The following is an 11006-nucleotide window of genomic DNA, read 5'->3' as shown; positions in this document are numbered from 1 at the left end:
CAGCCCATCTTTCTCCATCAGCTTGACCTTTTGGGTGAACTAGCTGGTGCGTACAGTTCTATATGGTATCAGAGTCAATAGGTCTTTAGTTTAAAACCCGGCTGACGCAATTAAATTGCGGCCCACTTTCAGTCCGCCGTCCGTACTTCAGTCAATGAAAGCTTTGTAGATGTAGCAAACCCTGTCAGCTGCACGGTCGATGAAACTAATAATAACATCAATGTGAGCTCGACCTGGACTTAAGTATATAGGCTTGCAGGACCGAGGGCAGTACTCACCGGAGGAAGCATGTGGAGCGAGCGGGGCACGCAGTAGGAGGGCCGTCGCCTTCTTGGTTCGAGGAGGAAGAAGAGGCGACGCCACGGCAACCACCGCAGAGTCCATAACCAGCTTAATTAGCTAGGTGCAAGAGATGGTATGTTGAGAGCACGGGCAAACGGCCGGCGGGTAGCAAGTGTATGTAACCGGGTGGCCAGTTCTCCCGTGATCACGTCCTTGTCCCCGTCTCCGTGTGCCTGTGCGGTCGGTGCGCCTACCGATCCAGCATTTATAAAGCAACGAAACAAAAGGGCGAGCCAGCGAGGCAGCAGAGACAATTCGACTCTAACCATGGGTGATAATTGGTTACTTAGTGCATAGGACTAGCGGTTAATTAGGTAGATGAACATCAGCATTCAGCAGGGCGGCACTGACACTTGACCACGGGAGTAACCAAAGACCGCCCGGCAAGTAGCCAAGCTACACCTGCATAGTTAAGTTGTGGGTTTGACTAGTTGCTATGTTGCTCATGGATAAACTAATGATTGGTTTACACTTGCGAGCTGCGACGTTACTAAGTACTCCCTCCGTTCGGAATTACTTGTCGTAGAAATAGATGTATCTAGACGTATTTTAGTTCTAAATACATCCAATTCTGAGACAAATAATTTCGAACGGAGAGAGTACTACTATAGCCGGTTAGTGGCGTTGGCATGACAGGCAAGTTAGTGTTTGACTCGGCAATCATTTTACGCCTATTACATGCACACGTGGAGAGCTCAGCATTTCCCAGGGAATTACTTCCGGCGTGATATCTACATGCAGTAGTACGCGTGCAGAGTAGCAACGCAGGGGGAGAGAGAGAGAGAGGAGAGACGATCGATGGGCTTACTGAAAGTGATTAACTGACTGACACCTTGCCGGCCCGTGTATTCTCTATATATAAACGGCTGCTCAAACTCAGATGGTCATCGTGTAGCACCTGCCAGTCCTCTCTGCGTATTTGCTAGACACGCATGCTTCCAGCATCCATGGAAAGCCAGCATCATCTCTCTAGTGCACTGTTGGCTTATCATGTTGTTAGGACAAATCGGTGGGTGATTATTAGGTTATCATTCTGTTAGCAGGACGATGGACAAAGTCCATACCCATCATTTGTCCTTGTTCCACTGTTAAGCCGCGAGCTGTATGTTATGTGGTTTTGGTCTTTTCGGGACGCACAATATAGGCCTCCTTGGTTTACCCGACAGTTATAGTGGGTGGCAGAATGCCGGGACCCGGAACATGGAATGTTTTGACGGGAAAGTGATGAAGAATGAATCAGTCTCCTGTTATTCCTGCTCTTTCCTATTGTACTGACTCAGTCAGGGACACAATCAGAGGCTGCACGGCGAGGCCGCGGCCAACAAGTCTGCAATAACACAGGGGCCATTCAGTAATGCTACACCGACGGACTGTTACAGGGTTCTACAGGGTGGATTTCACCTGGCAAATCATGATTGGATTAAGGGGAGTGAGGGGCCCCACCCATCTGAAAATCAGCAGGGGCAATGTTTAGTTGGTTTGGAAGGAGCCTGTAGGAGCATGTAAGACCCTGTATGTCTAGCATTTTTGGGGGCCGTTAGCAGGGACGAGGATGACATGCACAAGTCTATGCTAAGACATCTCTCAATTGACGTTGTATTCTTTTTTGTTAAAAGGAGATTAAAATATTTTAAAATGTGCACCCTTCGTTCCATGATATAAGAGCGTTTTTGACTTAGCATAACTACATTACACACAGTCAACTAACTCCGTATAGCGCTCGTGGCATTAATTAGTTGACTTATCAAAGGAGAAGGATCAGTTTTCCTCCTGTCAAGTTTAGAGACGTTCTGCTATCTTTTCAGTTTTGTCATATCGGTCTTTATGTGACTTGTACTTTAATCTTTATGATATGAATGAGACACATATTACCATGAGAAAAAAAGGAAGACTAACATTTTTCTTTAAAGAAAATCAGAGACAAAGATTTCTGTCATCCATTAATTACGAAGAAGACAGACATAGTTTAGCGAACAAGCGACACATTACAAAGGGGTCTTTACTCTCTTAAAATCATTATACTCAAATGTTTAGTACCCGCAATGAGCCAAAGCTTTGTCTCCTTTATCTCTTGCAAGAGGATCATGGGCAATGCAGATTTATCGTGGAAGATCCTAGTATTCCTTTCATTTCAACCTGTCCAAGAGACTAGCATGGGTAAAGAGGTCATTGCTTTCTATGAGGCTTCATCTCCTTGGACATGCCGTTCCACCAATATTTAATGGATAGCTCCGTAAACCGTCTTGGCGTGGCTATGTACTGCTAACTCCATAGTTCAATGTACTAACCTACTGTAACACTATCACAATACATTCAGGGCACTATGTTGTGATCAATCAATCAAGTTCTATTAGTATCATACTGTATTCAAGTGTACATACATGTTTATCTTCTGTCATACATATGTCGTAGACTATAAATCTGCAATTATACTTGACAGAAATGAGCTATACAAGTGAAAATAACTTGACAGGTAAGATAGAGGCAAATATAAAAATTAAATAAACAAGCATTTTAAATAAGGATAATGTCTACTCTCTTTTTTCAATCTTCAAAGTATGCCCAACTTGAGTGTGTGCATATAATTGGAAAAAAATGTCATGAGGTACCAAAAGGAAGATAGATAATATGCTATATCAAGCAAATAAATAGTTTAAAAATATGGCACCTTGTTAGATAGAGGAACTTCTCGTAATATGTCCCATACAATTATAGTTGTTCTCACTAACATTGCTTCTGGTTGTGTCAGTTAAAGAGATAAGATGTTTCCCATCAGCACTGAATTCAAGGTCAAGGATGGTTTGTTGAACTCTTTAGTTACCAAGCCAGTTCGAATATCCCAGAGTCTAAGAGAACACTTAGACCCACCAGACATGAAGAGATTTGAGTTGCTTGGATTGAATTTGATGACCTCCACTGGTTGATCGTCCTTGAATACCATGATTTCTTTTCCCGCCTCGGCATCAACTGGTCGTGAGGAACAATCAAACCCCCCAGAAAGTAAGAAGGGCCGATGATGGGACCACTTGACATCCTTTACAGCAGCACTATGATGTTTTAGAACTCGAGCAGTGGTATTCCCTCTATTCCACACGTTCCATATGCAGATAGTATGATCCATTCTAGCAAAAGCAAGAAGATGTCTTGTGAATTTGCATCTTGGTGAGTATCTGTTGGCAATAAAGTTCTATTTGAATACAATAAAAGGAGGGAGCAAGATTATCCTAAAATAGTGTACATCAATATGTAAATTACAAAATCACCATCAACTCATCTCATTGCATCACACTTGGTAGTAGTTAAGAGTGGAACATGATAATATGACATACCAAAGAATCTCCAATTCTCAATATATCTATCGAATTAAGCAACACAACATCAAGATATACACTTCAACTATATGAATGACAGAATCTTTCCAACTTTGTTTTTGTGTATAGTAGAACATTATCAGACTTTTTCCTTGTGAGGGAAGAGAATGGAATAGAGTGAGTATAGCACTTGATATCTACAGATACTTTGCCAGGTTTATATCATCAAATTTAGAAAATGACGTCATTATCACATGTATTGGATGTCCTTGTTCATTAGTTAATATACCATGATCATATCATGTTAGATGACTGATTGCTCATAATATAACATTTATTGTGACTCAAAAACCAGAAAGCAAGAATCCTGCAAAGAAAATGTAACACATAATCCTAGAGAGCGTCTTACACATCTCATTTCTAAGTGTGTTTACTTATAATTTGGTAAACATAAGTCCAAGCAAAAAAAGCAAATCAAAGTACAGAGAATACCTACATACCATGACTCGGTGACCAGTCCACACAATCGACTGCTTTAGTGTGACCTATCAAAGACACTGAGAGCTTCAAAGGTGAACTGTTGCTCTATCCAGGCTTTGGTTGGCAGCATAAAGAATGCAAAATATCAGCTCAAATATTTAAATTGGCAAAAGACCCAATAACTGCAATAAGAAGCATAGAGCACACGAGCAAGGAACATAAATGTTGTTAATAAAACAAGAAAACAAAACTAAGATACACTTGTGTCACTTGCAACTCACTGACTCATCACAAATTCGTCATACGAGCAAAATATCACTACTAGGGACAAATCAGGGCTTTGATTTTCTTGCACAACAGCTAACAGTTAGAGCTTTTAATTCATGTTTACCCAATAACTCTCCACAATTCCTCACATAGTTTCAAGTTCAACCATTACCGGTATGTAAATAGACAAGATCAGATCGGTACTAAAATTTGCATTATGCTATCGACGAATGATGGCTCAATTTTATCTCCACGTAGATGACACAAGAATCTCACTTTAGCAGTTGGTCACAATGCATATTAGGATACTAATGTTTCCAATCGAACCAGAGCCAGAAACTTAGACCGACTTATCCAACTTCTACCACCAAATCAAAGTCATAATATGATGTTGCCTCCAGGTTCCACGATCCTGGTAGGTACATCCATGCACGATCCACATGTGAGATGCGACGAAGATGCGATATGTGGCCAAGGATTTGGGATGTTGTAAACATATGTACGAGATTTTCTCTCTCTATGAATACCTAATAGTTTACTAGAAGCCGCTATCAGGATATCTCTGACTTTTAAAGACACACACACATAGAGATAGAGATATACATATATACTATGGTCATGTGAGTGTCACAATTTAATCCATGAAAGCATGCAATTTTATGTATTCTATTTTGGTGCAATCTATTTAATAGAAAGAAGCTAATCAAATTTTGCGTAGGGCATGCACATTTTTTAATGACATACATTGCAACTTAGCAGAAAATACTATTATTTATATTGAGCATAATTATCGTAAGTAAATATAAAAAATAAGTAACCGCTGGCAGTTAATAGTGTGTTATAAACATGTATAAAAGTTTAATATAAATATTTAATTTATTTAGATTCGATTTTTATTTTCAGGATTTTTTTATATTAAGAAAGAAATTTGTGCTCTCAACATTTATTTATTTAAATATAGGTAGCCAATATGGTAAGAGCAGCATTGTAAATCTCTTCAGAAAAAACACAGACATGCTCTAACAACTATAGTGAAATACACTTCAGACATGTATTTTCTTAACGCCCAAAACACCACATAGTAATACGCGACAATAATTATATAAGTATGCAGATTTGAATAGAAAAACAAAAAGTTAAATTGATCAGAACACTGAAAACCTGACTTGTTAAATTGCAACAAGTATACTGAAACAAAGATTAATACATTTCAAACAAATTATCCGGAGAATTTAAAAGATGCATATATTAATCGTCAATCTCAATTTTTTTACCTAACTTGTATAAATGGTACGATGAAATCAATAATCATCATGACGGCAATTACCTTACAGTGTGTTAGTGATTAAATAGGTTTAACAGTGAGTTGTTTATGTTATTCTTGCTTCTCTTCTTTCGCGAGCCCTGACACATTACCGTTTGTTCCCAACTCAATCCAATAGTTAAGTCGAGAACGTCATGGACAATGACAGGTCGCCATTCAACCAATCCTCCTTGAAATGATATAAATTAGCACTTTGAACATTTGTAGCAATTTGGCAACATATGTAGTTATTACTGGAGTTCTTTCTACATGTTGTTTGTCGTGATGTATCGTTGTTTATTTCACTAGATTTAGTAAAGCAGAGACATTTTGAACTTTCCACCTCCATCATTCTTTTGCCGACCACTGAATTAGTTTTTTCCACTAAGTCGGAAATAAAGCTATCCAAAAAATCCCTTAAGTTTAAGAAGAAACCTGTACAAACACAACCAGGTACTGCCATTAGTGGGCAAGGTATAGTATTGTTCTTGTTTTCCTTTAACTTCTTATTTCCTTGAACCAGAGTATATATATATATATATATCTATATATATATATATATATATATATATATATATATATATATATTCTAAATGTGCCTTTTTGTAGTGTCCAGTTCTTATTTCCATCATGTATGCTAAATTTTCAAGTCTTTAAGAAATAACATATTAATAAAGTGTGCATGACCACCTCTTGTTTTTTAGTGTTTATGTTTTCAAGGAATATAGGTAGTTTTAACTTACAGGAAAAATCCGAATATTATTTTTGAAGCAAAAGAGAGCCATTGGGCAAGTCCCATAACAAAGGAGACCTGGGGGTCTAGGCGCCTGAAACCCTAGGGAAATCGAGAGAGGTGGTTGTGAACACTTTGCACTCAAACAACTTTTATATATTTGAGTTTTTTTTGTTTTAAATTTGTTTTTTTCATTTGCAAAAAATCCAAAATCTCGATAATTGCCATTGTCTATTAGGACAAAAATCCCTATAATTTTTAGAGGTGATTGTTTTTCTAAATTTGGCATGTGCATTTTTATTATATGTTGCATGACAATTTTCCCATGTTTTAGAGTGCCCCCATGGCAGTTTTTAATTAGAGCATTGCATTTAAATAATTATCTACATGACATTTGTATTATTAAAAGGATTGCAGTTTTATTTTTTAAGAGCATGGCATTTATTATTAGTAACAATTGTAGTTTTTATTTTTTTTCTAAAGGATGACATTTTTCTGACTAAGCATGGAAATTTTAATTATTAACAGGTGGCAGTTTTATTTTTGAGAGAATGTCATTTTTATTATTGTTGACATGGCATTTTTGCGCGTATTTTCTAATTCATGGCATTTTTCTTATCAAAGATGGCAGTTTTTGTTTTTATCTGGAGGATGGCAGTTTTTAAGTTTGGCATGGCAAAAAAAAAGGCAGATCACTCAAAACTATTTTGTTTTTGTTTTAAAGCTGTATTTTTTAGGGGGGGTTTAAAGTTGTAATGTGGCAATTTTAAACAAGAAAAACACTTTAACTGGGCCTTTTGGGTCTGGGGGGTCGCGCTGGGCTGGGCCTGCCTGCTGGCGAAAGAGCAAAAACGGTCGCTGGGAGGCAGCCCCCCCTGGCGATCGAACGCCAGATATTGACGTCGAAAAAAAATAACCTTCCGGCCGATGGATCTCCTCTCCGCCGCCTACGGCGCCACCTCCGACGACGACGCCGACGCCGCCCCGCCTCCCAGCTGGTCCGCCACGGCCCTCCCCTCGGTCGCCCCGCCTCCCCCGAAGCGGCCGCGGTGGGAATCTCCCCCGTACCCTGGGTACCCACCACCACCTCCCCTCCCCTCCCCGCGACCGGCCCCACCCCAAGCCGCGCCGCCGCCACTGGCTGGCAGAAGGTACGTCTCCAAGAGGGAGCGCGCCCTCCTGGCGGCATCCCAGCCTCCCGTGGGCTCCGCGGCACTGCTTCCTCCGCCGGTGGCGCCGGAGTTCGACTCCCCAGGTGAGGACGCCCTTGACCCCCTTCTGACAGCCACTGCAGAGGTTGGATAAGACATTCCGAGTTCCTTGTCGCGGTTAGATTGGCAAAATTGATGTCCGAATATGCATTGTGACCAACAACATTGATGTCAGAAATTTTTACACTGCTCAAGTGAGATTCTCGTGTCATCCATGTCAAGATAAAATCGAGCTTTCATTCGTCAATAGCATAATGCAAAATTTAGTATCGACCCGATCTTGTCTATTTACATACCGGTAGTTAATGGTTGAACTTGAAACTGCGTGAGGAATTGTGGAGAATTATTGTGTAAATGTGAATTAAAAGCTCTGAATTGTTAGCTGCTGTGCAAGAAAACCGAAGCCCTGTTTTGTCCCTTGTAGTGATACTTTGCTCATATGAAACATTGGTGATGATGACTCAGTGAATTGCGAGTGATGCAAGTGTTATCTTAGTTTTTTTTTCTTGCTTCTTAAACACCATTTACGTTCCTTGCTCATGTGCTCTGTGCTTCTTATTGCAGTTGTTGGATCTTTTGCTGATTCAAATATTCGAGCTGATGTTTTGCATTCTTTACGGTGCCAACCAAAGCCTGGATCAAACAGCAGTTCACCTTTGAAGCTCTCAGTGTCTTTGATGGGTCACACTAAAGCAGTCAATTGTGTGGATTGGTCACCGAGCCATGGTATGTAGGTAGTCTCTATACTTTGATTTAACTTTTCACATTGACTTATATTGACCAAATTATAAGTAACACCTCTTATAAATGATGAGGTGTGGAGCGTTCTCTGGGATTATGCGTTACATGTTTAAAACAAAATGTAGGATTCTAGCCTTTTGGTTTTTGATTCACAATAAATTGTTGTATTATGACAATCTGGTCTTCTAACATGAAAAGAGGATGGTATATTAACTAGTGAAGAAAGGACATGCAATACATGTCAGCAGTTGTGAAGTTAAGGATATGATGAACCTGGCAAAGTATTATCTTACATATTATTACATTCTCTTAACCCACAAGTAAGAAGTCGGATAAGGTTCTATTATTCATGGGAACAAAGTTGGAAAGTATTCTGTTATTCAGATAGTTGAAGTGTATATCTTGATGTTGTGTTGCTCAATTCCATAGATATATTAAGATTCTTTGGTATGTCATAATATCATGTTCCACTCTTAACTACTGCTACCAAGTGTGATGCATGAGATGACTTGATGGTAGTTTTGTAATTTACATATTGATGTACACAGTTTCAGGATAATCCTGCTCTCTGTTTTCATTCTATTCAATTAGAACATTATTGCCAGCAGATACTCACCAAGAAGCAAATTCACAGGACATCTTCTTGCTTCTGCTGGAATGGATCATACAGTCCGCGTATGGAACGTTTGGAACAGAGGGGATACTACTGCTCGAGTTTTAAAACATCATACTGCTGCTGTAAAGGATGTGAAGTGGTCCCATCATCGGCCCTTCTTACTTTCCGGGGGGCTTGATTGTTCCTCACGACTAGTTGACCCCGAGGTGGGAAAAGAAATCACGGTATTCAAGGAGGATCAACCAGTGGAGGTCATCAAGTTCAGTCCAAGCAACTCAAATCTCTTCCTGTCTGGTGGTTCCAAGGGTTCTCTTAGGCTCTGGGATATTCGAACTGGCTTGACAACTAAAGAGTTCAACAGAAGTCTTGGCACCATCCTCGACCTTGACTTCAGTGCTGATGGGAAGCAGTTTATCTCTTCAACCGACACAACCAGAAGTAATGTTAGTGAGAACACTATAATTGTATGGGATATATTACGAGAAGTTCCTCTATCTAACCAGGTAACAGATTTTTGTTTTTTTATATATGTTAGTATCTCTCTTCCTTCCAGTAGATCATGATGTTTTCCCCATTTGTATGCACACACATTCAAGTTAGGCATATTTTGATGGTTGAAAGAAAGGAGAAATGATCCTTATTTAAAATGCTTGTTTGTTTACTGGTTATATTTGCCTCTATCTTACCCGTGAAGGTATTTTCACCTGTATAGCTCATTTTTGTCAAGCATAGCTGCAAATTTAGTGTCTAGAAAGAAAAACATGTCTGTAGCCTCGAATATACTATGATATTAATATAATTTGATTAATTGATCACAACTGATTACATGAAGTTACGTGATGTGCTTTTATAACATAACAACTGATCTGATATGAACTGAACTCAATGTCCTAATGCAAAATGGACTACCTAACCCAATCTATGTACGCTATAACATTTATCCCTATATTTCACTGTGTTTGGAATGGATACTTTTAAATTAACACTTCCCTAACCTAATGCCTTCCGACTCTCGAGCAGCTGCAAGCTAGTCCTATCCACCGACGCTCTTTGCAGTTTGGAGCTGATAACCGTGCTGACTGAAGTACTCATAACAATTATTTTGTTTGACTAAAAGTTCCTGTTTCATGTTGATGAATCTTGAATTATTTATCAAAAGTGGGTGTTTCAGGGAACAAGTTTTGCAAAAATTTGAACTGTATTTGAATAATTACACTGGAACTTGACACGAATCCCACTCTGTATCACAGGTTTATACAGAAGCATTCACCTGTCCCTGTGTGAGATACCACCCATACGAAGCTTCTTTTGTCGCGCAATCCAACGGCAACTACATCGCTATTTTCTCAGCAAGGCCGCCATTCAAGCTAAACAGGTACAGGCGGTTCGAAGGACATGGAGTGTGGGGCTTTCCGATAAAGTGCAGTTTCTCTTTGAGCGGGAGGGAGCTTGCATCTGGTTCGTCCGATGGCTGCATCTACTTTTATGACTATAAGTCCTCGAGGTTTCTGAGAAAGATCGAAGCCTTCAAAGAAGCGTGCACTTATGTTGCATACCACCCTGTACTACATAATGTGATTGCTTCATGTGGGTGGACTGGTGAAATATCTGTTTTCGAATGAAAAACACCGATCCTTGCAGTGTTCTCCGGGATTTCTAACTGCAGTTTCAGTTTGACCTATCGCTACAAGCTTAGCCTGTCTTGTGTTCGGGTAATCGTGGACATCATTAGTTGCAGTGGGTTGGTTAGATGGGAACACATTTGGTCATCATCCGATCACAAGAACGCACTTGGGAATTGACTACTGAATGTATACCAGGTGAAATCTTGAAAACTTCTGAAGCTGCAGGTGGTGTGGCTTACATTTTATTGATGGAGTAGGATGATTTGAATCAAAGGTAAAATGCACTGAGTCATTTGACTTCTTCAACGGGCTCACTTTACTCCTCTCAAACTACCACATGTTTGATTCCTTTTGAACTCTGCAGGAGATGCAGCAGT

General features: G+C 39.7%; 1 protein-coding gene across 1 annotated transcript; it reads left to right on the top strand.

Annotated features, from left to right (window-relative positions):
• The first annotated feature begins 7330 nt into the window (after positions 1–7330).
• LOC119352971 (WD repeat-containing protein 25-like) lies at positions 7331–10650 on the top strand. The gene is made up of 4 exons (XM_037619556.1): positions 7331–7691; positions 8212–8373; positions 9023–9507; positions 10255–10650. The coding sequence occupies exons 1-4, from the start codon at positions 7364–7366 to the stop codon at positions 10624–10626; spliced, it is 1347 nt and encodes a 448-aa protein (XP_037475453.1). The 5' UTR covers positions 7331–7363; the 3' UTR covers positions 10627–10650.
• The last annotated feature ends 356 nt before the right edge of the window (positions 10651–11006 follow it).

The sequence above is a fragment of the Triticum dicoccoides genome, chromosome 2A, assembly GCF_002162155.2.
Source record: "Triticum dicoccoides isolate Atlit2015 ecotype Zavitan chromosome 2A, WEW_v2.0, whole genome shotgun sequence".
In the NCBI taxonomy this organism is placed as follows: domain Eukaryota; kingdom Viridiplantae; phylum Streptophyta; class Magnoliopsida; order Poales; family Poaceae; genus Triticum; species Triticum dicoccoides.
The sequence above is the reverse complement of the archived record's forward strand: the minus strand, read 5'-3'. Positions and strand labels throughout refer to the sequence as shown.

Excerpts from the sequence above, each read along its gene's own strand:
- LOC119352971 (XM_037619556.1), top strand. The coding sequence starts at position 7,364 with ATGGATCTCCTCTCCGCCGCCTACGGCGCCACCTCCGACGACGACGCC. Across the intron at positions 7,692-8,211 it reads GCCGGAGTTCGACTCCCCAG|TTGTTGGATCTTTTGCTGAT; the intron begins GTGAGGACGCCC and ends TTCTTATTGCAG. Across the intron at positions 8,374-9,022 it reads GGATTGGTCACCGAGCCATG|GACATCTTCTTGCTTCTGCT; the intron begins GTATGTAGGTAG and ends GCAAATTCACAG.